This window comes from Apus apus, chromosome 5, assembly GCF_020740795.1.
Source record: "Apus apus isolate bApuApu2 chromosome 5, bApuApu2.pri.cur, whole genome shotgun sequence".
In the NCBI taxonomy this organism is placed as follows: Eukaryota; Metazoa; Chordata; class Aves; order Apodiformes; family Apodidae; genus Apus; species Apus apus.
The window spans coordinates 57,072,821-57,099,881 of record NC_067286.1 but is presented as its reverse complement, the minus strand read 5'-3'; the positions used below and the strand labels follow the sequence as shown (position 1 = coordinate 57,099,881).

Below are 27,061 nucleotides of genomic sequence, written 5' to 3'. Positions count from 1 at the left end.
TTTTTGCTTAAATTTTGCCAGGGAAGAATGGACAAAAGCCATCCAAACAGTAGCAGACAGCCTCAAGAAACAAGAGGAAGAGATGATGGATTTTAGATCTGGCTCTCCTAGTGATAATTCAGGTGCTGAAGAAATGGAAGTTTCTATGACAAAGCCAAAACACAAAGTGGTAAGTGAGCATAGCAGGAATAACAGTATTTTTTTTTAGGTCTACAAGCAATAGACATCAAAGATGCTCCTGACAAGAAATAAACATCAAGACTTGTGTTCCCATAACAATTACGCAGTTAGTTTTAAATGCAGCTTCTAGAGGAAACAATTGTCTGAGCTGAGCAGGTACCAGGCAAAGCCTGAGTGGGTCCACTGGAGTTCTGAGTTATTTTCTGTGTGGCTTTGAAGGCCAGCTTAGGTCTGGAGCTGGTTTGCTTATTTTCCTATGGTGCAGAGCCTGAAATCATAGCTCCTACCAGACTGTGTGACTCTTTGCAGGCCAGTCCAAAGATATTCCAGTGAATCTGCAAGATGTAAGGTGGGTTTAGGTTAATTGCTAAGGGTTTGGGCTAACTCCCAGACACCTGCTGCAGTGTCTGTCCCTAGTATTCCTAGAAGTTGAGTTTTTGCATCAGGCACAGCATTGTCTGAATGCACAGGGCTATCTAAGAAGAGGCCTTCCATGAAAGGAGTGTGTGCCAGAGGAGATATTTGGCCTGTGAAGTCATTTTAGGTATCTGTCTTCAGCCTCCTTTCACTTATTTCTGCCCTGTCATGGTCTTCTGTTTGGCTTTCTGTTTTCCGAAGCGTTCCCATCTGCCCTTGTAGGATGTAAATTGATAGAACCTTTTCCCATGCAAATGGTACAGCTGTGGATTGTACCAAGACACTTCTTTGTGTCCTTATCTCACCATTGTCATCCCCTCTTTATTTTGTAAGTTTGTTTCCGTTCTGGGAAAACAAATGAAGTGTTGAAGAGAAAGGATAGAAAAGATCCATCAGCATCATCACTGAGCGTGTGTACCAGCCTTGTGTCCAGTGGTTTTAGACTTATGTGAATGGCTATTTAGATGTCATTCTGAACAGTAGCAGCTTTTAGGCTTCTGTGTCCTTGACTGAACAGGTACTCCTCTTGCCAAGTGACTTGTTATAGAAATGAAAGAACCACCTCGCTGGTCAAATATACACCTTCTTCTGAGATAGCGACTGACTCTCGCTGGGCACGCTAGTCAGGAGAGTCAAAATTATTATTGGGGTCCTGGCATCAACTGTATTGAACCATTAGCAGAAGGTCTCCTCAGCCAGCTCTAGGAAATAATATGAAAGAAGCTATTGGAAACATCTTAAAATTTTGCCCCAGCCAAGGCTACATATGTCTTACTATTGCCATGTTGGTAATGGTCATTGACATGACAGCATAGAGAATATCCTCAGCCTGCAGCAGGGTGTGACTTTCCCCAGCATTTTTCCTAATGGTGAAAAAAATAAGAGCAAGTGGCTCATCTGTGAGGCAGTGGGTTTTAGTGCTGTTCAATAAAGCACAAGAAAGCTGGTACCCTAGAGAGGTAAAGAACATCAAATTGAAGGTATGGGTTTAATCCCTGGAATCAGAGCAACATGTCTTTTAGTGAACGTCTGCACTGACAAAATTGAAATGTCTGTATATTAATAATAGTTTGTTGAGTGGTATTTGCACAGTTGAGCATTGAGTCGTGAGAGAGTGTTCTGTTAATGGAAAGCTTACGGTTTTTCCCTGAATAATTTGATTGATTATCTTTGGGAGTGCAACTGGTATTATTTTTTACAGAAGAACAATTTCTACTCCTGAATTCTACTAGGGAAAGGATTAAAAATGCCCCACACATGCAATATATGTAATGTATTCTCATGTGAATGAGAGATTCTGATCTGAGAGTAATACACTTGTTGTTAGTTCATGTAATTCAGTTCTTGTTTTTCTGTATCCTTAACAGACCATGAATGAGTTTGAATACCTTAAACTACTGGGAAAAGGCACTTTTGGAAAGGTCATTTTAGTTAAAGAAAAAGCAACCGGACGGTATTATGCTATGAAAATTCTGAAGAAGGAAGTCATTGTAGCCAAGGTGAGTCAATGGGAAACTTGGAAATGTGCTTCACCCTTAATCCAGCCTTTGGGAAAGTCGTACCAAGGATTCTCTTGAGTACTTGTGAATAATTGCTCCGTTAACGTTTGAAATGGACCCCTGATCTGGAGGATCACTGTACTGATTTCCTCCTGCTTGTGTTTCAGGATGAAGTAGCACACACACTGACAGAAAACCGTGTTTTACAGAACTCAAGGCATCCATTCTTAACAGTAAGTGTTTCTCCCTCAACCAAGACTTTCCTTATTTTTTGTTTTTTTATATATATATATATATATATATATCTAAAAATATATATATATAAAAAAAATCTCAAATCTGTGTTTTCAGAGCAGCTGTGTATTTTTTTACTGTTCCATTTTTGGGAAGCACAAATTAAAATGCTTTTTCGAGGCTTCTGATTGTTGCAGAGCAGGTCCTTGGTACCTCTTGAAGACCGTGTTTCAGGGTGTGGTTTGACTTTATGGCTCACCCATTTAATGGCTTACTATCTCTGAGAGAAGTATCTGCTTTTCTTGTCCTCTAAAAGCTTTGTTTCCTCTTTGTAGCAGAGATCAGGGTGACCCTGATCTTGTGACAAACAAGTCAGGAAGATACAGTGGTGGGAAAACCCTTTAATTTTGCCTTTTTTTTTTTTTTTTTTTTTTTTTTTTTAGCTCCCAGAAGGAATCAGAGCACTGGTAATGCCAGCCAAAAGATAGTGGAGGGAGAATAGGGAAGCCCAGGACTGTGAGTTAGCTGCAGCTTTCCTTTTGGATTGGTTTAGCTGTAAAATCAAACCATACCCTGAATTTAGACCTCCCCCAACAGCAGTCTCTCTGGGTTGAGTTCCACCTCAAGACTTTCTTTCCAGTATTTATTACAGGCTGTCTCTGAATTGTTTCCAACCACTTAAGCCCTTTAGGAGACTCATGTAGAATCCTGGTTGTTTCCTTTGTTCAGGTACACAAGGGCTTAACTGGAATTTAGACTTCTAAGTGTAGCCTCTGGAAGTGAATATTAGCTGTAAATGGTATAATCAGTAAATGTTTGTTGATGTGTCTCAAACCTGATCCTCCCTCTCTCTGCAAAAATATGACTGGTTTAAAAATGCCACCCCTAGTAACTAAGAGGATGATATCATATGCAGAATTTTATTTTTAATGCTTTCATAAACCCAAATTTCTAAATCTCTAAAACAAGGGCAGTCTTTGAGAAGTCAGCTACAAGACTGGGTTATGACCAAGAAACTTAAAGACTGTGGCAAACAAGTTGATGTTACTCTTGCCACAGGAATACACGTGACAGGACTGTACAAAGGCACCTTGTGATGGATGCTCCATCACATCCTCTGTCCAGTCTGTTTTTGTGAATTGCTCACAGATTGATACTGACAGCATTGCTCAATCCTCTGGCAGGCTGTCAATGGCGAGCCGTTGCAGGCAGTAGGGCAGAGACCAGGGGGCTGGTGTGTGGAAATATCTTTGTGTTTCATATAAAAGGGCTTGTAGCCAGTGCAGTAAAACCTTGTGCTCTGGGGCTTGGTTGTGGCCTCTTTCATTCTGAGATGAAACTGTGGGAGTTTGTGGCTTGGGAAGGAAACTCCAGAGCCACGATCAGTGCTTTTTGTGTCAGGTCACAGGGTCAGGGCTGTTTCACAGCATTATAGGTGCTGCTGATAGCTTCTGTGAGGGACAGTTTGAATGTTTAATTAAATTGATTTAATAAAATAAGTTGGCAGTGGATCAGTCCCCAGCTACAACAGAAAAGTGTAAGTATTATAGAAGATCCAGGGACAAAATGTTCACTAGAATAGAAAATGTCATGTCTGTCTATGTTTCTGAAAAGCTATTAAAACTACTTTTATAACTGTCAGTGTGATCTGTCATCTAAGTTTTGGGTTAAATCTCTTTCAGGCTTTAAAGTATTCCTTTCAGACACATGATCGCTTGTGTTTTGTGATGGAGTATGCTAATGGAGGGGAGGTAAGGGAAATGTTAAAATGTTTCATGCTTTAGGATTTTCCTTTACTACTACTAATTCTGCTTGACATTATTTAGCTAAGGTCCATGTTTGCAATTCTAGTTAATGCAAGTTGTCCCAGTTAAATAGAGCTGTTTGCAGGTTTAACTAGTTTTAAGAATTACGATTTAATTTTCTTAACTCTATTTATAGATAACAGAGGGTGTGGGTGTAGGTTCATGTTTTACATGACATGAACATACTGTAATCTGACATTTACTAATTCAAGAAGGCAAGGTTGCTTTCTAGTTGCTTTTTTAACACTTTTTAATTAATATTGTGAGCACACATTACTTTAGAAGGAGAGCTAGAAACAGCAAACTACTTTTAGTGAAGAAGGAAAAATTGGAGTATTGACATGTCTCTAAATCGTGCATTAATCTGTAGTTTTAATATGTAATTGCAGCTCAATCCAACTGGGTTTTTATCATTTTCTATATGTACAAGAATGTGCAGCACACAGACTGGTTATCAGTGTGCATCAGTCTTGTTTCATTTACGATGCATATTAACACATTTGGGAATGTAAGGGGCTGAGGATGGGAAAGGATTTTCTCTTTGATAATGCTGCATTCCAAGCAGGATGACCTGTGAAGCGTGAGACATTAATTCAGAAACACGTGCAATCTAAAGGTAACAAATTACTGTTCCTTGTAGTTGTTTTTCCATCTGTCAAGAGAGCGTGTCTTTTCTGAAGACCGGGCTCGGTTTTATGGAGCTGAGATTGTTTCAGCACTGGATTATCTGCATTCAGAGAAGAATGTGGTTTATAGAGATTTAAAGGTATGTAGAAAAATAATTTCATAGGCTTTTTGGTTTGGGGCTTTTTGTTTGTTAGTCACAAAAGCAGATGAGCCTGAACTATAAGAAAGCCTTTCCTGACTGAACTTCTAACAGTTATTGCAGCTGTTGGACCTGACTTTACAGGATGCCTAAACACTTTTATAGTCTAAGAGCTTGTGTAACGCATTTATCAGGACCCTGGTAGCATTTCAGAGAATATGAAGGAGTACTGAGGTGCTTGGGTTGCATTTTCACTTGCCTGCTTATGATCTAAGACAAACCTTGCTGGCTTTTTCACATGGTGGAAGATAATCCTGGGCTCTTAATCCCAGCTTTTATCAGATAGATGCAAATTCATACTGTGTGAATGTTGTGCCTCCTTGCAGTGTGCCATGCAGCACTGTCTTCATAGTACCTGCTTGCAGTTAGGAAATTTGATAAGCTTCAAGTTCCAAATTTGTTTGGTGAGCAGAGAAGGGGGAAAAAGAAACACCCCAACCAAGTAAGAAGTCTCCAGTGCAGACAAACTTGTGAAATTCTTGAGGAAAATGCAACAATAGCATTTTTTTTTCCTGAGAAGTGTTTTCAGCAGAGGTTGAGGGCATTCGGGTAGTAGATTTAGGAGTAATCTAAAATGAAGCATGCTATATAATATTTTCAGGCTATTTTGGGATTCTTGCTAGGATTTTGTCTCCCATATCACTGTGATTCCTATGAAAGTGCATTTTATTTCATACATAGTAGAATCACTGTCCTGAAGGCTGGATATCTTTCTCAAAAATGAGTGGGACAGGCTAGGATGAATACAATGTTCTGTGAAAACATATCAAGTGATTCTCATCTCAAGGGTCTCTTTGGAAGGGGTTCCTTAGCCTTGCATTTGATTTTTTTCCATTTGTTGTCCTGTACTGATACAGCATATTTAATAGAATCACTTAGAGTAAAAGCAGGGATGAAGTTGTGTGAGGGGGAATACTTAATAAATTTGTACCAGAACTGTTGTGCTGTTGGTGATAATACTGGTGATAATACATAAATGCAGTGTCTACATTCTGCTTCCCTTCTGTATATATGATCAATTACCCAGAGGCTACAAATCAGTTACCTAACATTCCCTGAAGAATTAAGGGAAGTTATCTAAAGGTATATTTACATCACACGTGCTTTTGCAGCTACTATGGTTCTGATTCCACTGAGAATGGAGTTGAAAAATGATCTGCAGAAATTCATGTGTTTCACTGACTTGCTGAGGAGCATTGTGTGTTGTATGTAAGAATGCCTTTCATTTGGATTTTCTTCTCAGTTGGAAAATCTTATGCTGGATAAAGATGGACACATAAAAATAACAGACTTTGGGCTGTGTAAAGAAGGCATCAAGGATGGAGCAACAATGAAGACTTTCTGTGGCACTCCGGAGTATCTTGCACCAGAGGTATGTTTATGTTGGCTATTGTACTAAATTTCGTTCTTAAATGCCATCCATGATAGCAGCAGTGATGCAGAATAACTCCTGTGCCATAATGTGTTCATACAGTAACTACTGTTACATAACAACACATATTGAGGATCTTTTATTCATCATGTTCTGGGATGTGTCTTTAGCATAACGATGTGTGATTATTTTCGGGCAGGGTAACATCCTCCTTCCACTTCAGGGAATATTTACATTTTACTGGAACAGTGGTTTCTTCTTATGTCAAATATCTAATGTAAAAAACCCTTCTAAATCACTTATAATACTACTTGATGGACTGGAGACTCTGTTGTAATGTGTTTGCTGTGTGTTGGCCTACCTGGAAGCTCAGAATAGAACTTTGGTTAAGAAGTAAAAGCACTGTCCAATTATTTTACTCTTTGAAGACAGTGTAAGGCTGCATGTTTTCAGAAACAGGACAGACCAAGCTTGTTCTGCAGTATTTAGCATGGTATTCATTAAAAGCGCTGCCTGTTTTGTGACTGTAAGAGCATGAGATGTTACTCAATGTTAATGTGAACTTTTCAGTTTCAGAGGAAATAAATCCAAGCAGCAGTTGCATAAAATGCAAATGTGTGCCTGCTACTTACATCCCAGAAATACTCCTTCTGAGAGTTGTGCAACACAGGTGGTGTTATAGCTGTGAGTTAGTTACGGGCAGATCAAAAGTGAAATTGTGTGATAGAGGATATATGTATACATGGTGTTTTGCAGGCAGACACTAGTTCTCTCTGCCCACGCTCTGAGCTGTCTGGAAGCAGACTTGCTGTATTAGTAGGGCACCAAGCCTGGGCTGACATGGTGTGCTTCACAGAAGGGCTTGTTGCCTTGCAGTGAGTACTTTCCTACCCTGCCTCTGAGGCTTCTATCCAGCTTGGAGCACAGGCAGAAGCAAGTCTTGGGCTGCTGGCAGATTATATATTCTTGGCACAGCCAGGATGTAGCCTTTCTCCAAGGTCAGAGACTTGGGCATTGCAAAATTTTCTTGAGGTGAAGTATGCAGAAGTACCAAGTATGGAAAACCAAAGTGGAGGAGGAATATATCTACTGAGAGCTGATGTCTTTGCTGATCAGTGCTTTTGCACTCTCAGCACGCATAGCTGTGGCAATGTGCTCTTGGGTTTTGTTTGGTTTTGGGTTTGTTTTTTTTTAACTCCCAGCTGCTTTCAAGGGCCTCCAGTTTCTGTAATAATGAGGAACGTGGGCACCTGTCGAAGTAGCTTGCAGCAAGGAGGTGGAGCCAGTCTCATGAGAGCTGCCAGCTCTACATGGATCACCAGAAGTCTGCAGTCCATCTAAATTGAGGTCCATGCACCACAATTTGAGATTTACTGATGCAGGAAGTAATTGGCAGCATGACAGAGGGTTTTTTTTTATTAATAAACATGGCTTTTATTTTAGCTTTCCTCTGAAAATCAATTGCTGAACTTCAGTTTCTCATCAAGGATTTTATGAAGAGTCTCAAAATATTTATTGTTTTGTTTTGTTTTCTTCTAAGTTGGAATGTGGGGATTCCCCGTGCAGGTGTTATGTTGCTCTTTCTGTTACATTATTTGCTGTTATTTTTCTTTTTAATATTTATGATGAGTTGGCTCATCCAAAACCCTGAAGGACAAATCCTTTTGATTAGCCCAGCTCTCTCCCTTACTTGCAAATCCCATCTGTCAGTTGTAGTGTTAAGTTCTGGAGGCTTTTGTCATCTGGTGGATAGCATGCAAAAAATCTGGAACTTGTGTGCGTGCAATATTCCGTGCGTTTGAGGTCATACATCCTTAAAAGCAGGGGTCTCAAGCTTCTTGTCTGCATTTTTAACTTGTATCTGACCAAGAGGTGTGTTTGTACAGTTGTTGCACCATTGGTTTTAAGTTCATACTGGAATCTCGTGCATGGATAGCAGTGACTGAACCACGTCAACTTCGATGTGTCAGATGCATCGGGGGCTGTGATGTTTACAGCTGTTGTGCCTTCTCTTTCAAATTCCATTTCACAGCAGTCTAGAGCTGCTCATTAGGAAATGATCATCCTTTAAGTGAAGTGACCTTTTTGCTTTACTGCTCCCCAGCTCTCCTGCGTGTTGCAGTAAATCATGGATGTGTGCAATACCTTTTTTGTTACAGTGTATTTTTGATGCTAATAGCATTGCTCTGCTTTGTGCAGTTACTAATACGAGAGTGTGCTCATTGGGATAAGGCACTTTGAAGAAATAAGCATTTTATGTTCTATTTAGAATTAATGGAGGTGAAAGAAAGAGCTGTAGCTAATAATTTAGATTATAATACAGAGTATTAATGTGCTTACTAAAGTAATGTTGGAAGTACTTGCTGCATTTCAAAAGTACCTGTAGCATTTGTTGCATGCACAAAGAAGTGCCTGTGGTTTCGTTTTCCTTTGTCCTGTCCCGGCGCATCTCTCGCAGCAGTTTAAAAAATAAAATCTGAGGCCCTCTGACTGTTTTATTTTAGGTAACCTGAGTGTAGGGGAGTGTGAACAGGAAGCTTGTACTGAAGGGGGTGACTCAGAGAGCAGTAACTGTATTGTCACACAATATCTCCTGTGAGCTGAAGGGAAGGACGGGCCGGCTCCTGGAATCCTGTCCGGCCAGCAGCTGTGTCAGCCCTATCCATGTAGGGGGCAGCTGCAGAGCCAGCTGTCGTCCTGTGAATCATGCGGCAGGGGATGCTGTAAATAGACCGACGTGGGGTAACCTAATACCTGGCAGCCTTTGGATTTTTACTGCAGGCCCTTTCCCCCGTTCAGATAATTAAGGGAAATAATGAGTGAATAGGGAGAGGCAGAGTGCAAACAGTTGTTACGTGGAGTGTCGATGCTTCTTTTTAGTGCGCAAAACCTTAATTAAGGTTTGTAAGAGGTTCAGATGCTGGTTTTGACGAACTTGTGTTGGCTTCATTTGGCTCTTTCAGCCTTTTAATTTTCAGTGTGAAGTGTTCTGAATTGTAGCAATGTAAAGCTCACACAGACACCATGCAACAAGAAAAAACGATGGTGGTATGGTTGTGGTTTGTGCCCTTCGCCAGAGGAAGCAGTTCAGTGCAGACCTGTGAAAAGAGTAAAGATTACAACTAAAACCTGAGGACGGGGTCTGGAACCTGAGATTGTTGGTGTCAGCTACAGACAACTGTGTAGGAGACACAGAGTCTAGAGAAGTCCGTGCAACATCCACTCCACAAGCCACAAAATACTCCTCATTCCCTTCAGCAACCCTCAGTGCAGAAGATCAGAAATGCACTGTGACAGGGCTTCTCTGGAGCAAGCAGGGGGGATGGAGGGCACTGCTGGGGTCCTGAGTCCCTGTGGTAGTCAGAGCCTTGTTAGGTAGAAGTGCCTAGGGGTAGGGAAAAATGAACTGTCTTGGACTTTTTCCACTGCAAGACCTGGCAGAAGTCCATCCCACTGACAGTTCCTGGGTTTGCAGCCTTCTTAAGCAGAGGCAGGAGTGTTAGAGCTAGTGAGCAAGTGCCTTTGGGGGTGGGGGACAGAGGAGAGGAGGGGAAACATTTCCAGACAATTTGGCTGCCATTTTATGGCATTACAGCTGGTCAAATGCAAGGAGTGGTGTTCTTGCTCTTGGTGTTTAATGTAGGCTAGTCATTAAGTATTTGTGGGTGGTCTTTCAGGATGTGCAGAGCCACCCTGTGGAGGGTGCAGGTTGATAAGATGATGGGGATGTTTGGTTTGTCGCTTGTAGAGGAACATGTTGATGGTATTTTCTCTTCTTCCTATACTTGCTCCTTGGTGGTTTGGGGTTTCTCTAAAAAACTGGATCCCATCTGGAATGGTTGGTGATGAATAAGTGAGAATTTAACAGCTGGCTTTGTAATGTGAGAACAGTTCTCAGCCTCAGGCTTTCGAAGGTTGTGCTTATCATGACCATAATGTGAGGGAGGGTGAGAGGAAGAGGAGAAGGAAGCTGCCATAATGTACCCGCTGCCTCCTTTTCCACCTCCTGCTCACCTAGAACAGTGAATGTGGATGCCAGTTCTTTTTCAAATGGATCTTCTGCAAATACTCTGCTGGTAGATTTTGCTGTGATGTGTGAAAAGATGACCTTGCTGGGGATAGAATTTTGCCTTGAGGACTGTGCTGTTGCCTGGATTTGGGAATGTCTTCTAAAGCCTTTTCCTTACATTTCTGCAGGTGCTGGAAGATAACGACTATGGTCGTGCAGTGGACTGGTGGGGTTTAGGAGTTGTGATGTATGAAATGATGTGTGGCCGGCTCCCTTTCTACAATCAGGACCACGAAAAGCTCTTTGAACTCATCCTCATGGAGGAGATTAGATTTCCACGCACTTTGTCACCTGAAGCAAAATCTCTCTTGTCAGGTTTGCTGAAGAAAGATCCTAAGCAAAGGTGAGATTCTTGCTGAATAGTTGCATTTTTAAGTGGTCATGCTCTCAGAAATGCTAAAATAAAAACAAATCAAGAAAAAGTACTTTGCTAAAGCCTTTGCAAAGGTGTTAATTGTTGTGCTGTGCAGAGGTGTCTCTATGAAAGGGAAATATCTTAATAGTGACTTAAAAGTGACTCTTTGTGTGTTTCCGTGGAAATGGTGCTGCAGAAAGAGGTACCAAATGCCCACATGCCAATCTTCTTTTAATTTAAAGTTGAGGAAAATGTTTCAGACAAATTGTAGTTTTATTTCTAATCCATTCAAAGTGATCATCCATCAAGATGCACCAAGTGGGCCTGCTCATATTTGTTTTATGAACTGACACTGCAAATGAAGCAGCTTTGGCCATCAGAAGGCTGAACTTCAGAATAAGGTGGCTGCCATGAACACAAGGCTATAGCCTGGGACAAAGCAAGTTAACCCTGTCTTTGGTCATAAGAAATCCAATGGCTGCTATGGATTCCAAGCTGTTCTTGGAATGCTTTCACTTTCTGTTCCAGTTCCCACCATGTTTTTGGTGGAGTTTATGCCATGCTAAATTTACTTTTTCTATTTCCTCCTCTTGTTTTTTTTGTATTTGTTTCTTTTTTTGCTATGCCGTATTATTTAAAAGGTAACCCTTGATTTAAAAACAGAAAAACAAAACACCAAGCCCTTAATGGATAACAAACAGAAAATAGGAAGAGATCCAAAAAGGATGTTGACCTTCACACAGAGATAAACATCATTTTAAAAACCTGCCATCTTGTCAACCCAGACATTTTTAAAACAAATAATATTGTTACTCTGCTCCTGATCTCCTGTCGTGAACCTTCCACAGTACATGGGCCCCAAATAGGAAGCCTTTAATGTGAGGTACAAGCAGAGCATTTTGGTTTGCTCCCTGATGTTTGTTTAGTCTGTGTGGTCTCTGTGCACACAGCAGGAAAATGGGTTTTGCCAGTACATGGATCCTTGTAGCAAGGATTTTTGTCATCACTGTAGTCTATTTCCGTTACTATTTTTGATGGAAAATCCTGTTGAGAGGTCTTGTAATGCAAATCCACAGTATGTACTACCAGAGGATTCAGCTTAGTGGTGCCATGGGGAACTGGGAATGTTTGCAGTCAGGAACATCACCAGCCTTGTCCTAGGTGACAACAGCTGCACACCCCTCCCAGACCCAGCGCTGGCAAGGGGACCTCCAGAAGAAGGTTGTGTAATTGATGACACCCCCAGGCACTGTGCTCTTCGAGAGAGTTTGGTTGCAGCCCCTGCCAACAGGATTCCTGTCCAGGAAAACGCTGGGTTAGATACAGTTGTGACCCTTCTGTAGCTTATTCAGGTGGGGCCTTTCAATCACTGGAAACACAGGCAGCATCTGCTGTAATTTGTTCTTAAAGGAGCATCCCTGATGAACCAAAATGCAATTTGTTTACAAACAAAGAACGCCCACTAGTTTCTAATTACAAGGCTTTCCCAATGCCAATAATTACTCCACAGTATGCTCATTTTATACAAATAGCCACTTCTTCACATGTATCTTCTTCAGGCTTGAAACCAACAATGCTTTGATCTGTTGGACAGATGATTTTCATGCTGCTGATAGAAATAACTATGGACTAGACAAGTCTGCACACATGCCCACAGCTTACTAATTACACTGGTGCTTCTCAGGCTTTTTGGATCATGGACCATTCTTAAATACTGGTTTCTTACCAATCACTGTACACACAACTTCTAAACTGAAGTTGTTATTCTGGAAATCCCCTGCACTTCATGGCATTTCAGGCAGTACAGAAAACTGAACTGGAAGCACAGGGCTAGATGTCCTGAATCCTGGCCTTATAGTTTTATTTTCTTTTTACTGTGTGGTCTGTGTGCTGGGGTGGGTGCCTGGGATACTTGGTAGTTGACTCAGAGTGAGTTTATGGAGCCATATTGAAGAAAAACAGCCAGATAGCTACAAAAACACATTCAGTGAAAAGACAGATAATGTGCAGTAGTCTGGTTGACATTAGCCTGTTGATGATGCTTTGGGGAACCACTGTGTGGTTCAACAGAAATCCCCTCTTCCACAAAGTCCAGTGGTGGACAGAAATTGGTGTCATTGTAGTGATGTTTGGGGCAGAAAACATTGGAACTGGCAGCATTTGGTAACTGCTGGTGAACTCCAGAATGGGATGGAGGAGACATGAGAAAACCATCAGAAAAACGAAACTGGGAGATGTTGACCCTTCTTGTAAAATCCTCAGGAAAACCCAGCAACAATAAAGGCTGATAAAATTAAGCTTAGTGATGAGGATATTTTAAGTTAAATATCAAGGATCTATGGAATTGTGACCCATGTCAGTGAATTAAATCTTAAAAATTAGCTGAAGTGCTTAGCTGGGTATATAGAAGCAGTCTGAGCACTCTGCATTCAGGAATGCCAGTTTGGTCTGAAACTCATAGGCATGTGGAGAAAAATCAGTAAATTACATTCTGCTTTTAATAATGGCTGTTTTCTAAATTTGGTCATATAAAATCCATTTTGTAAGGGAAAAGGAATTTTTAAGTTTCTTTTGGGATTGATATAAGTTTATTAATCTTGTAATGTGAGCTCTAATTTTCCTAAGAAGGAAAAAATCTATTCTGTAAATATTTCCTTTTATTGTGATGTGAAGTCCTCCTTTGCTGCTTTGTGACACGTATCAAATGGAAGGAGGTAATCAGAGGATTTTTTTCCACACATAGAATGGCAAAAATTTTAACTTCCATTATTCCTTTTCTGGCTGTAGAGATTGCAGCTCAATAAAGTGGGCATGGATCAGAGTGCACCATGTAAACGGGCTGAGTTTAGATGGGTGGGTGGGTTTGTAATCAAGTGTCTCACAAGCTCTGAGTCGTGGCAGATTTTAAACTCGAGAGAACTTCAGGATGGTTTCCTCTGACTTTTGGTCATGTCTTTTCACTATATGCCTTAGTGCTCCCTGTCATAGGTCAGGGTTGTTCAAGCTCATTCAGATGGGCTTTGTCACAAGCTGCTTTATCTACTTCTGTCTTCTCTGGTGCTGTTGGACCTTGCCATTCAGAATGAGAGGAAGAATTTGCAGCATTTCACAAATGCCTGGTAAAAGATTTAATGACTTGACAGAGTTGTAGTTGTGGCTTTGGAGTCCTGAAACTGTTTGCTGGGAACTGATGATCAGTCCTTGCAGCCACACGGAGATGTGGTACTTTGTTCTTTCTTGTGATGGTGGCTCTTTCCACATCCAGAGTGCAACCTGGGCTACAAATGCTCAGGAAGATCAGGGTCAGTCAAGCCTTTACCTGCATGAAAACCAAACTCCTTGTTCTTTCTCCTTGTGAAAGGAGGCAGTTTGTAGTTCAGAGGTATTTCTGTGTCCTCTGTTTGTGGTGTTCTGCTATGGGAAGGGTAGATGGCTTGAGCAAAGTTGCTTTCAGATACAGCTAGGTCTGCAGCCCACACAGCTGCTGCTGGAGGTGGAAGAGGTAAAGGGGACCATCATGGGGACAGCAGTGGCCTGGAGGTGGTCTCAGCTAGCTGGTGGCAGGCAGGAGGAGGTAACCTTGAATTGATTACTTGACCAGGTAACTTCATACGTTGTGGGCATCCAGAGTTTTGAAACCACACATTACAGGTGTCTTATGTTTGCTCCAGTATGTGTGTCTTGAGTACAAAAGTTATCTCCAGATAACTCTAGTGCCCTGGTTATCACTTGAATTGCAGAGTGCTCATACATGTTTCACCAGGTGCTTTCAGGTAGACTGAAATTTAGTTGTTTTGTATGATAACTTCAGACTAAATTGATTCACTCTAAAGGTATTCAGAAAGAGTTCGAACCAGCTCGGACAGTTCACCCATAAGAGATCTAAATTCAAACTGAGTAAATGATAAAACACAAATTTAGGATTTTTATTTTTTTTTCCCCCCAGCTTTCTAGAAATCTGTACTTCAGAGACTTCCCAAGCTTCAGCATCCTCAAACATGACTTCTCCATGGTTACTAATGTGGGGCTGGAGCTTTTCCAGTGTTACTGGATCCACTATGTTAGTGTCACATGCATGTGCTAAACAAGTGGGGAAGTGAAGCTCAGCACAGAGATGGGAGTTCCATTAGACTTTCCAGAAGTCTTAATCTCTGAGCAGGAAGGCCCCCAAAGACTGTGTGTACAGGGCTTTGGGAAGCCTATGGCCTTTTCCTTCCAAATCTGGAGTCATCACACCGAGCTGTTCCCAAAGCCAGCCAGAGCTTCTCCATGCTGCTAGTGCCAGTCACAGGAAAGCAGTGTAGGTGTGGTTCCTAAATTCTTCCCTGTGGCCATTAGAGGCCTCCATAGTAAAATAAGTAGCTAGTCTCCATCCTGACTTTATCAGAGAAGGAGAAAAATGCATCTGTTTCCTCTGAGCTGGTGAACATCAGTAGCTTTTCTGAGCTGATTTTCTTGAGCCTGGTGGGTGTAATTGCAGTGTTGTAGAACCAGGTTTGGGGGCCGAGGGGAGTCAGAGAAACCACATGAAGACAGAACAGCAACAGAATTTGTGTCTAAAATTGTGTCTGTCCTGTCAGATGAGGATGGAGGACATGCAGATCTGTAAACAGCAGAAATCTGTCACCTAGCAGTACTCTGGTATCTTCAGATGAGGATTCACTCACAGCCAGAATCTGTTTTGTGGCTCCTAATATGGTGAAGCACGAGCTCCTGAATGGGATTGTTTGGCAGGGCAGAGCAAAGGCAGTTGCTGCCCACTTTCGGGCTTCCTGCCTTGGAGCCTGGCTGTGCTCACTGGAGAAACTTTATAAACATAAAACAAGAAGTTTGTGTGTTTCTTCTTAAAGAGCTGGGAATGGACCTCAGTGCTGAGCACTGTTCACATTTACAAGGAGAAGCAGAGAATCAGTATTTTTCCTGTGATCCACTAATTGTAATCTTTTGGCCTGTTATAATGAGACTTTCACTATTGTCTGTGTGTCTATACACTTAATTTATAATTTATATATAATATATAATTAAAGTATGTACATTTGTAAAAATATTTGCACGATTCCTCTGTGGTATGATAGCTAATTGCCCTTCATTTGTGGAGCACAGACAGTTGACATTAAATGATAAAAGGAACTTGTAAGTAATACACAGTTTCATAAAAATTAAGAATGTGGAAATTGTTTCAGTGTAATATTAATATTGCACTTCATTAATACATTCTGTCCCTGGGATTTAGCTGAAATGGGGAAACAAAAGCTCTCAGATATAGATGGAAGTTAAAAGATCAACCAACAATCAATAATTGTTTGGCAGGTGTTTTTAAGGAGACCAATTTAGACAAAAGTTCAGGTGTAGAGGATTTTTTTAAATTGCTTTTTAGCCTCTACACTTTCTGTTGTATTTTACTGGATACTGCAAATATCAGTAGCTCTTTTAAGTCCTTCTTATACTATTTTTAATTCTGTCTGAAGACTTAAATGCAGATAATTTAATTTTATTGTCCAACAATCTTTCCAAGACTTTTATTCCAGCTGTATTTTTCTCCAGTTGTTGCATGTCCTTACGAAAGACAAACCTGCTGCTCTTTCACTTCTCAGTGGTTCTTAACTGATTTTTGTGTTAGGAGCTGATTTAATTTTGTTCTTCTTGAGAGGGTCCTTTCATAATAATTCTAAAAAACAATGGTGTATTTTGGAGTAAGTCCATATTCAAAATGTGAGGTTTCTTTCATTTTCTCATTCACTGTGAATGAATTTGTTTAATAGTATAGATTTTTAAAAGGTAGGTAAATCATCTGGGGTTTCTCTTAGCATTTCCTGGAGTATGTGTTTGCTCTTCATGGAACAAAGGCTTGTATTAGATAACGTGTTCTCCAAAGCAGTTGTGCATGGCTGCAGCCAGCCAGCCTTCCTGCATGCTCCTGCAAGACATGATTCAGGTTCTTCTTAGCTCATAGTCACTCCTGAACTTTTGTGCAGCAGTACAGTCTGTTGACACCTGCGGATAAAAAGGATCAACCCCACCCTCTTTTTCACTGGCCATCCTCTTCTGCACTGAGGGAGCAACAAGGAGCCTGGTAGAGACTTGGCAAAGTCTCTAGACCTGTGGGGAACCTGTCGAGAGATGATTACTCACAGAATTTGTCTCTCTTCCCAGGCTGCCCTGGAGTTTGTCTCCATTCCAGGCTGCTCTGCAGCTGTGTAACCTGCTGCCAGGCAGATGGAAAAGCCATCGTGTGGCTTTGTTTGATCTGTGGGGCTCTAGGGTAAACTTAAGCTTGGTCTTAGAGCTTACCTGGGGAAGGAGAGTGTCACCCAACACTTCGCTGCTGGAAGACTGGGGACCCGTTCCCTGTTACACTGCACATTTCCTGAAGGAATGTGAAGGAGCAAACCCCTGAGGTTGCTGTGCCACTAAATGGAAGAGGGCTGGGAAGGAAGCTTGGACTCTGAACTGCCAGGCACCTCTGCTGCTTGGTCTCCCTGGTACAGCTGTGGCTTCTGCCAGCCTGTACTCTCTGAAGACAGTGCTTGGGCATGGCTGAGAGGGTTGTGTGCACCAGGACCCATTTCCAGTTGGCAGTATGGACAATGTCACTGTATTTGACGACTCCTCCTTAAGCAATTGTTTAGTGCTGTCTGAATACCCTTGTGTCTTCAAACTGTGTCCCAGAGCATGCAGTACAGTCTAATCTGTCAAAATACCACTTCACTGGGCTGTAGCACAGCCTTCGTACTGTCTCTGCTATTCTGGACCAAAACCCTTCCTTCCACCCCCAAGTAGTCATGTATTAAGGCCACAGGGTTACTGCACATGGCCCAGAGGAGATTCAGGGCCAACTGCTGTGCAGCAGGGATGGGGCCTGGCCAGGCAGCTTGGCTTCAGGTTCAAAGGGCAGTCCTTGGCCCACCTTTCTCTAGTGGTGTAGCTCTAGCCTTGGTCACGTAGAGCCCTTGTTCCAAGGTCTTAAAATAGGTATAGTATCTCAGTTTGCCAGCGGCACCAAGAATCAGGGAACAGGCAGATACTCGAGGTCAGGCTGGATGAACACGGGAACACCTCTTGGACTTAAAATCCTGAGTGTTGTCTTAACCTTGTTACCTGAAAGTAAGTCTCCAGCTGATTACTGAGTCTGTTTTGTTTTCTCAGTACATGCCTTTGCTTGCAGATGTGGTTCAGTCTTTTAGAGAACATTTTAACCTCCACAGCAAATGTAAGCATCTGTTAGCTCAAAACTGCAACTAAACTGATTACATCTAAAAGCTGTGTGGACAGTTTTATTTTGGAATAAAAGTGCTTTATCTTGATATACCTTAAGTCAATAAAATACCCTTTGTGTTTTTGTGAAGCCAAGGAGGAGGAAAGATTTGCATACAACACAATTTTATAACTGCAGTTGTCAACTGTTGTCTTTAATGGAAATGTAAATCAGGTTGCATAGATCAGTTTGTCTTAAAAATCTTGCCTCTCTTACACTTCAAAATCCAATTCAGTTTTACTGCTGGCATCACTCTGCTCTAGAAAATTGTAAGAGGTAGTCACTTGTTAATTTAGAAAGAGAGAAGGCTTTTTGGCTCAGATCTTTCATTTGCAGGATCCGCTGGGGTCCCTAAGACAGCATCTTTCCTGAAGGGCAGGTCTTTTGAATTGTGATGATGAGAGACCTTTATTCTAATTTTATTTGGTAGTATGTGTTGAGTGGAACTGTGTTGAAGCCTCAGTAAGCTGTCCTGCTGCCCTTGCACAAAAAGCAAATATGAAGCAAATGCCAGAACTGCTCCCAAACGTGTTATATAAACTCAGAATTTTTTCACTACTGCTTAATAAAAATTATATGAGAAAAATAACTGTACATTTAATTACTTCTTTTGCTCCCAACAGGTTAGGTGGTGGTCCTGATGATGCCAAGGAGATTATGCAGCACAAATTCTTTGCTGGCATTGTTTGGCAAGATGTATACGAGAAAAAGGTACTTAACTGTTCTCCCCAGGTGAACTGTAGCTGTGGGTATCCGGAATGTTTCCAATTTTGTGCCCTCTGTAAGATACACAGAAACCCTCCACAGAAGAGGTTTGCAGTTGTTTTTAACAAGGTTAAATCACTTCATGTTTCTTAAAATGCTGCAATTGGATTACTTCTGAACCAGAGCATTTTCCTCAATGAGAGGAGTTTCTCTCCATGAGAAACTTGGTTCTGTGAGTGAATACATAGGATGTAACTGAAACTGCTTCCACATGGAAACACTATATAAGCTTTTAAAATGGCTTTTCCTGTGAATTCCTGTTGCCATTCATTGCAATCAGCTGATGTATCCCTTGTGAGGCCAGGAGCTACTATTGGTTCCTGAGCATCTGAAGCAAAACTTCTAGAAGCAGTAGTGGAAGATGGGCTCTTTGTTACCTTTGCATTTTTCCTGTCTTGAATGATGAAATTAGACTGAATTAGGCAAGTGCAGAGAGGTGTGTGGGCTTTTACATCAATCTGAGCATAATATTACTACTTTTTTTTTTTTTTCTGAGAGAGAGATGATGGGAAGTGTCTGCACTTCATGGTGTTTCTCATAGAATCATAGAATAGTTTGGGTTGGAAGGGACCTTAAAGATATCTAGATTCAACCCACCTGCATTGACAGGGACACCTCCCACTAGACTGGGCTGCTCAAAGCCCCAGCCAACCTGGGCTTGTACACTTTCATAGATAGGGCAACCACAACTTCCCTGATCAGCCTGTTCCAGTGTCTCACCACCCTCACACTAAAGAGTTTTCCTCCTTCTCATTAGTTTTCCTTGAGACCCACTGGGTTTTGGGCTTTCTAATAGGAGCCACTGAAGTCCAGGAGCCCAGCCCTTTCCATATGAGTGTTTCATCCGTTGTCTATAGCTCAGTATCCCTTCTTTCACAGATAACTTATTCCACTCCTCCAAGATTCCCTGTTTTGTGCTCTCAGGACAATCTGCTGTTGCCCTCTTGCATTTGATTCTCACCAGACACATTTTCTGTAACACTCACGTGAAATGCAGCTAAAACATGGGTCTGAAAATTCGAAGCTCTAGTCTCCTGGTGCCACATCATCTCACTCAATCCCAGACTTTCTCAATTTCCCTTCTTTCACCTGCAGTTCCTCATGATACTAGATCTCCTTTGATATCCAAATACAGTTTAGTTCTCCTTCCAGTTGGTGGGAGCAGGTAAGAAACTTAGCAGAAATGGACATTTATTTCTCTGGATTCCTTTGGTAAAACTAATACAGTTTTTGTGCCTTGACAGTGTAAGAGGGTTTTTAGACCTTTGTCCTTTCAAAGCATCCCTTGAGAGAGAGCTGGATGCAGTCATGAGTGCAGGAGAGAGTTGTGTGGCACTTATTCAGTATAATGTAAAACATACATCTGAATTACTGTTCTGAACAGGAGGCTATCCCCATTTTCACCCAGCTGACAATACTTGGGCTTTGCTACTGTTTTGCAGTTTAAGGTAAAAAGCTGGTAAATGGTGCTCAAATGTGAAGTTATTTGATGGTTGTTCTCTGAGTGGAGGAGAAATCACAGAAGCTGGAGGCAATTTATTTATCCATAAGACTGAGAAAGCCTTTGGAAAGTGTCCCATAGCAGTACTGACTCGGATTGTTGTGGAAAATACCAGGAAACTCCAAATGTTACCTAGTTTGGAGAAAACTGTGTGCAGATTGAGACTGTGTCTGACCTTGGCATATCCAAGGAAGCTGGATTCTGGTGTTGCTCCTGTCCCATTAGCATGTGCACCTCCACTTGGATGTAAACCATTGCCTACTGTAGAAACAGCCATGCTGTGCAAATGAAGAGATTTCCAAAAGCCTGCCGGTAATTGCTGCCTACGTTCTGGGTGGTCCAAAGAGAATCCTGCAGCATTTACCTGAAATGCAGCCTCATGGATAAAAGCTGCATTTTGTCAGCTGCCTGGAGGTGTTTATGTGCTAAGCTTGGTTACCCACTATCTGCAGATAATGGTGACTCTGTTCATGAATATAGGCTTGGGGTAATCGAGAACACTGACTTGGTAACTAAGCTTTCTGGAAACATAGCTTTGCTTTGAATTATAAGGAGTTTTGAATAACTGGGGTTGTCCCAAGTATTTAAAATATTCATTAGAGTCTCCTGAAAGAGTGTTGTTATTTGTCTCTGGTGGAAAGAAAGGTGCGATTTAATTTGCAGCACTTTGCCCACCCACAAGCGAAACACACGCAATGAGATTTTAATCACACGGTGCTTCTCTGGTCTTTTATGCCTCTTAAATCAACATAAGCCTGCGGGTATCACGCTGGTCTGCAGCAGTGGGAGGCTACAGGTGGCACCTCTGCCAGCTGAACTGCAGAGCTACTGCACTGACAGCTTTTCAGTAAAGCAACATATTTGCTTGGTGAAGCCAGTGTTAGAGCTTTCTGTGTCTTCCCCTCTGTTTCCAGCTCAGTGTTCCGAGTTTGACAGCTAGGGGGAAAAAAAATTATCTTGTGGGTGCATCATAATCTGTCTCAAATTGCTTTTAGCAGATACTAAAATAAAAGAGAAAATGATACAGGCAGCACTAGCGCATTACACGTGTGTTCTGAGTTAGGATTGCTGCTCCAAGTCATTCTGATGTGTGTGGTTCAGGTGTCTGCTGCAGTGCCCAAGCCCTAAATCACTCTGTGCTGTGCACAGCAAGCCAGAGCAACTGGGAGCACTTCGAGTGCCAAAACCACTATTAGCTTAAAAGGACAGATAGAACTTCACACACGCGTGCACACACAGCTTGTTAGAAACAAACCAAGGTTCACTTTAGGGAACAGGCAGACAACTGCCATAAGGAGAAAGAATAGAGTGAAAATGTGAAAAAAAGAATGCTCAGCTTCAACAGGGTTTTTATACATAATATGCTGGTTTGACTTAATTGAGAGTGGCATTATTAACATTCTAATGCAAAGCATTCCCTCTTTAATAGCTTCAGGAGGACTGTTAGGCTCAGAGTGACTTGTGGCTTTGGGATATCCTGTTTCCTTTTCCTTTTTAAATTCAGGACAGAAAGACCAGTTCTGATGACCTATTTTTTCACAAGAGCATTTGGCAGGCTCCTTTAAGACATCCTTGGGCACAGAGGATCATTAATAATTAAAAAAAATTATGATGAATGTACACTGTAATTGTGCTCCCTTGTAATAGGAACTTTTATGTCCCTTAGTTTTAAATATAAGCTTTAAACTGTAGAATATTTCTTTACATCACATTCCTTAAAGTCTCTACAGTGAAAATGTGGAAGCTTCACTGGATTGTCATCTCAAAGATAGGTTGAGGTGCTCTCAAAACAGGACTAGGATTAGGTGCTCTGAAAACAGATCAGAAAGATGATCCTGGCCATAGGGAGCTTGTAGGTAGTGCTTTTCTTGTTAACTGACTTGCCAAGAAAATGATCCTTCAGATCTAAGCTGGAGGAAAAGTTGGGGGTGGGGAAGAGATGTTTTGTGTATTCAAGATGTGCTGCTGTTTTCCAGGCAGTGATTTCTGTCATTTCTGTAAGAGCAGCGGTGCAAGTCTCAGGGTCACTCCTTAAGTCCAGCTGGGCCAACTTACCATTTGCCTTGATAAACCTTTCCCTGCAGTTTCAGATTGGAAGCCGTACACTTCCTCAGTCACGCTCCTGAATTGTTGCCTGGTGTGGCTCTGCTATTAAAAGATGGCCACGTTTAACCCCAGCGGTGGGTGCCCCAGGCCTGGCCCTGGGAGCTGTTGGTGTCCCTGCTGGGAGCTGTTGGTGTTCCTGCGGGAGGGATAACAACAGTGTTTACGTTCCGCTCCTGCCGCCTGGTGCGGGCGGGGAGGGGAGCGAGGCCTGAATTCCGGCTCCGTTGCCCTCCAAAATTGTACGTGTTCCAACTGTGCATCCGCATGCAGCTGGGCCCGCCCCCGCTTCCCGGGCCCTCCTCCTCAGCCCCAGTCAAGCAGCTCCAATCCATCTGGAGCTGCTCTTGCCAGGGCTTGCCGAGGTACACATGGATGATTTCTAGCCTGTCTGCCCAAGCGAGTGTCGAGAATAAAACCCAAATAGTGCAACTCGTGGTGTAGCAAGAGGAGGATGTTCACTGCTAAGCATGCTCCACTTCCACTCTAGGCTTTCTGAGTTCAGAGTTGATACCAGACTGCTTTTGGGCACTGGGAGCATAAATGCTTCATCATAGAAGGTTTGGGTTGGAAGGGACCTTAAAGATCATCTAGTTCCACCCCTTCTTCATGGGCAGGGACACCTCCCACTAGACCAGGTTGCTCAGAGCCCCTTCCAGCCTGCTCCTGAACGCTTGCAGGGAGGGGGCAGCCAGAACCTGCCTGGGCAAATGTCAGTGTTACGTTAATGTCACTGCTGCCATGGCCTGAATTCTCCCAGGTTGCTCTGACCTAGAGTTGCACGGGCACAGTAAGTCTGTAGCTGACATATTTTGGTGAGTGTTCCAACCCTTGTGGTGATACACAGCTCTAGCTCATCAGTTTGGTATCACTAGCATCGTGCTTACTCATTTTCATCCTACTGCAGTGTAAATCTGACTAGATGCAGATAACAATTTCCGTATAATAAGGAGGGGAAATACTATGTACACATTCTTAAAGAATTGTAAGGATATTACTTATTATGTGAAGAAATGTTAGGATTTTAGGTTTATCTTTGTGCAGTTAAATCCTAGAGGCCAGATGCCTTAAATGCCTCACAAAGAAGTGCACACCTAAGGAAACACATTTTTACTGGATATGGTTGCTTCTTTATGAATAGCTTTTTTTACTCTTATTTTAGGAATGTAGGAAAAGACACTGTAGCTTATAACTATTTCAAATTCTACATGTTTCAACAGTACTGCAGGAACCTAAAATGACAGCATTTGCTTTTCTTCTTCGTAGCTTGTACCTCCGTTTAAGCCACAAGTTACATCTGAAACAGACACAAGATACTTTGATGAAGAATTTACAGCACAGATGATAACAATCACTCCTCCTGACCAAGGTAAGGTTTTCCCAAATATTCCCCAGTGTGTTTTCCAGACCACCAGAAATAATTAGCTGTAATGTTACCTAGTCACTTTAGACCAGGTGAAAAAGCATCAGTTTAAACTTACTGGTTTTCCATAATAAGTATCTGACCAAGGAGGTGGTAAACTGATGTGACATTTTTCACATCTTTCCGGTTTGGAAAATGAATAACCTGTTTTAGAAGATAGTGAAATTATTTTTACTGTTCTTCTTTCCAAGTCTACACTTTCACAGTGGAAAATAATTCTGTTTGTGTGTTTTGCACGTGTACGTCCACACACACAGGCTGCACGTGCAAGCAGGCGCTTGGGATGGGCCAAGGTCCATATTAAATCCAAATGTATTTTATTTTCATGGTGACTGACATGTTTGATGCTCTGAAACAGCAATAGCCAGAAATTCAGAACACTGGATAAGGATTTAAGCAGTGCAGCTTGTAGCAATTTTAAATGGACTTCCCAACAACTGTTTGCAAGCAACAATCAGGATCTTCTGTGATGCCCATTTAATGGGGCGACATTTATGAGTAACTGTTTCTTTGTCCTTTCAAATTTCGGAAGAAAAAGGCAACAGTGAAATTTTCTGAAACAACTTTGCCATGCCTTATCTTACTGCTTGTTTACTTAAAAAGGCAACAAATGTTACCTACTATTTTTTTTTCATTTTTCAGATGACAGCATGGATTGTGTAGATAACGAGAGAAGACCTCATTTTCCTCAGTTCTCCTACTCAGCCAGTGGAACCGCTTAATGATTTGCAATGTTTTCTCATTCAGAAACAAAACAGAGACTGCATTTTGGGGACCTTACTTCAATGGACACTAGAGAACTTTCTATATTATCTGAATTACAAACTGTGTTTGTATTACGATTTAGATGAATTTGTAGGAAGCTTCACAGATTCTGTATTTAAAACAATTCTTTGATGCGTTTTTGAGAAGGAAAACAAATCCATTCTTAAAGTATTATGTCAAGGCTTTTATGCTGAATGACCATAGGTTTTTAAGAATATACACCAAAACTGTTTACTTTAGAAATAATTAAGGTATTCAACATATCAGCAACTCTGACCAGAAAATCCCTTTATTTATTTCATACAGTTCATTATCTAAATATAGAATCTGCACTCTGAACAATTAGATTTATATAGGAAGATATAAGACTTTAGTAGCTAGTGCAATAATATAAGCAACAAAGTGAACAAACTCTGGAGGGTTAAGGTTCAAACTCCTTTTGGACAGCAGTGAAGTGTCATCCAACTCCAGAAAACCAACTGTAAGAACAGCATTAATGGCCTCAGTGAGGTAAATCAAAAAGCAAAAGTTATTTTTGTTATAACATCTGCTACAAGACATTACATATCAAACCGAATCCAGTGGAATTGCCACGACGTACAGACGAGTATTCCATTCTAGGCAGTGCATTGAATTATTCCATTTGCATAGAGTTTAGGAATACTTCATAGGATTGGCTTCTCAGAACCTAGGATACACTTGATTTACCAATCCAATAGGAAATGCAACAACACAAAATCACCCACTTTCAGCACTGTATAAAAATACTGTACAGGTCTAAGTGAGGAATCATCTTAATGAGTGAGTCAACCAGACAAAAGTACATTTTGGCACTGAAGTAATGACTTGTTGCCGCTTTTTTTTTTTTATGGAAAGATATATGAATATATATAAACACTTAATGATTTTTTTTTTTTTTTTGCATCATGCCAGATCATTTCTTCTTTCTTGAGTGTACATTAAAGGTATCAGCCAACAGTTCATGGTGCCTTCTCACTCTGGAAGATTCACTTTAACAGTGTTTCCCATATATAAGAAAAAAAACTAGGTTGAAACTTCGTATGTGTTTGAATAATAATGGTGTTCTAAAAGTGAATTTTTGGGGTTCTTTTGTTTGGGTTTTTTTTGTCGTTTTTTGTTTTTTTTTTTTTCCCATTTTTAATCTTAGTGGAAAATTCCCCATACCCTATTTTTGTTGTATCATGTTTCTTTGTAATTTTCATAAAAGCAGTCTTATTCTGTCTCTGCTGCGAATGAATTTATTCCACTGTAGGTTGTGTTCTCTTGAATGGCTTTTTTTTTGTTGTTTTTCATTCTCTTGACTGTATAAAAAATGATGACATGTACTGCAGTTAACTAGCATTTATTTTTTTTTTTTTTATTTGAAAGGGAGTATGTACTGAAAACCCTCGCTTCCCCTTTCCATCAGAAACTGCTGTGTTTGCACAGAGAGCCCATCATCTTGGCTTTTTTTTTTTTTTAACAACATTCAACTCTAGTATTTTTACTCATGATATGAAAGTTTCCCTCCAAATACTTAAATAAAAATTGCTTTAACAAGTTAGGTTCTTATTTCTTGCAGTAGGACCCTTCTGAATTTGTAGAGATGCAACAACTGCTCCAGTTTCTCAAGTCTGATGTGCACATCACTGAGGCATTTAGGCTTTTCTGCCCCTCCTCAGTTGTTTCTGTGCTGATCATTATGCAGAGATAATTTTGGAAAATGTTTCTTAAAAGAAATAACAACCTGTACCAGAAATAGTTTGTCTTGTGGTGAGTGAAGACAAGCCTCATTTTGCTGTCCTCCTGATGCCAGTGAGATGGTGTTACTGAGGCCCTGGTCTTCAAAGTTTTTTGTGTTCCAGTCACTTGGGCCAGTGTAGAGAATATAATACTGCATTTTCTTTCTAGGGACTAATATTAATTGCTTCTCAGAGGTGATTTGTTATACAAGGGTGTACAATTGACTATACAAGTCCTTTTTCAAACAAGACGACAGAGGAAAAAACCAAGAACATCCAAGAACAACTGCAGTATGCTTCAGACTAAGCACAGAAGTCACAGCTGTAGTAAGCTGTTTCACACCTAAAACATGTTTGGGTTCAAGGAACAGGCTATAATCCCCAGAATTTACTGGACATTTTATGCAAGGAGGGAAGGTGAAAGGAGGGATCCGTGTCTCTGTAGAGGATACCTTGCACTGATGCTGGACAGGCTGTCCCCTTCCACAGGTCTGATCTCCTAGCACTCTCCATCTTTGCTTCCAAGCCTTCATCTGAGTTTGCAGCCAGCCCGGGGACAAAGTCCAAAGAACTCTTCTGCAAGTCTACAAGCCCTGACAAGTTCTGAACTAACACACTTCATGCATCCAAATACAGGCAAGACAAATGAGCAAAGGTTACCATAATCTGCCCCAGGAAAATCTGGTCTTTCAAATGCAGGAACAGACATGGATCAGGTTGTTCTGTTGAGGCTGATTATGTCTCAGAACA

At 41.3% G+C, this 27,061-nt stretch overlaps 1 protein-coding gene across 4 annotated transcripts in view; it reads left to right on the top strand.

Moving 5' to 3' along the window:
• AKT1 (AKT serine/threonine kinase 1) overlaps window positions 1-26,129 on the top strand; it is a 73,645-nt gene extending 47,516 nt beyond the window's left edge. For all 4 annotated transcript variants that reach the window (XM_051620959.1, XM_051620960.1, XM_051620961.1 and 1 more), the window contains 10 exons: window positions 22-169; window positions 1,965-2,096; window positions 2,264-2,329; window positions 4,013-4,081; window positions 4,776-4,901; window positions 6,205-6,333; window positions 10,531-10,745; window positions 18,636-18,723; window positions 23,648-23,750; window positions 24,447-26,129. In XM_051620959.1, coding sequence (XP_051476919.1) covers window positions 22-169; window positions 1,965-2,096; window positions 2,264-2,329; window positions 4,013-4,081; window positions 4,776-4,901; window positions 6,205-6,333; window positions 10,531-10,745; window positions 18,636-18,723; window positions 23,648-23,750; window positions 24,447-24,526 — 1,156 coding nt within the window. In that variant the 3' untranslated portion in view covers window positions 24,527-26,129. The remainder of the gene's footprint in view (window positions 1-21; window positions 170-1,964; window positions 2,097-2,263; window positions 2,330-4,012; window positions 4,082-4,775; window positions 4,902-6,204; window positions 6,334-10,530; window positions 10,746-18,635; window positions 18,724-23,647; window positions 23,751-24,446) is intronic.
• The last annotated feature ends 932 nt before the right edge of the window (window positions 26,130-27,061 follow it).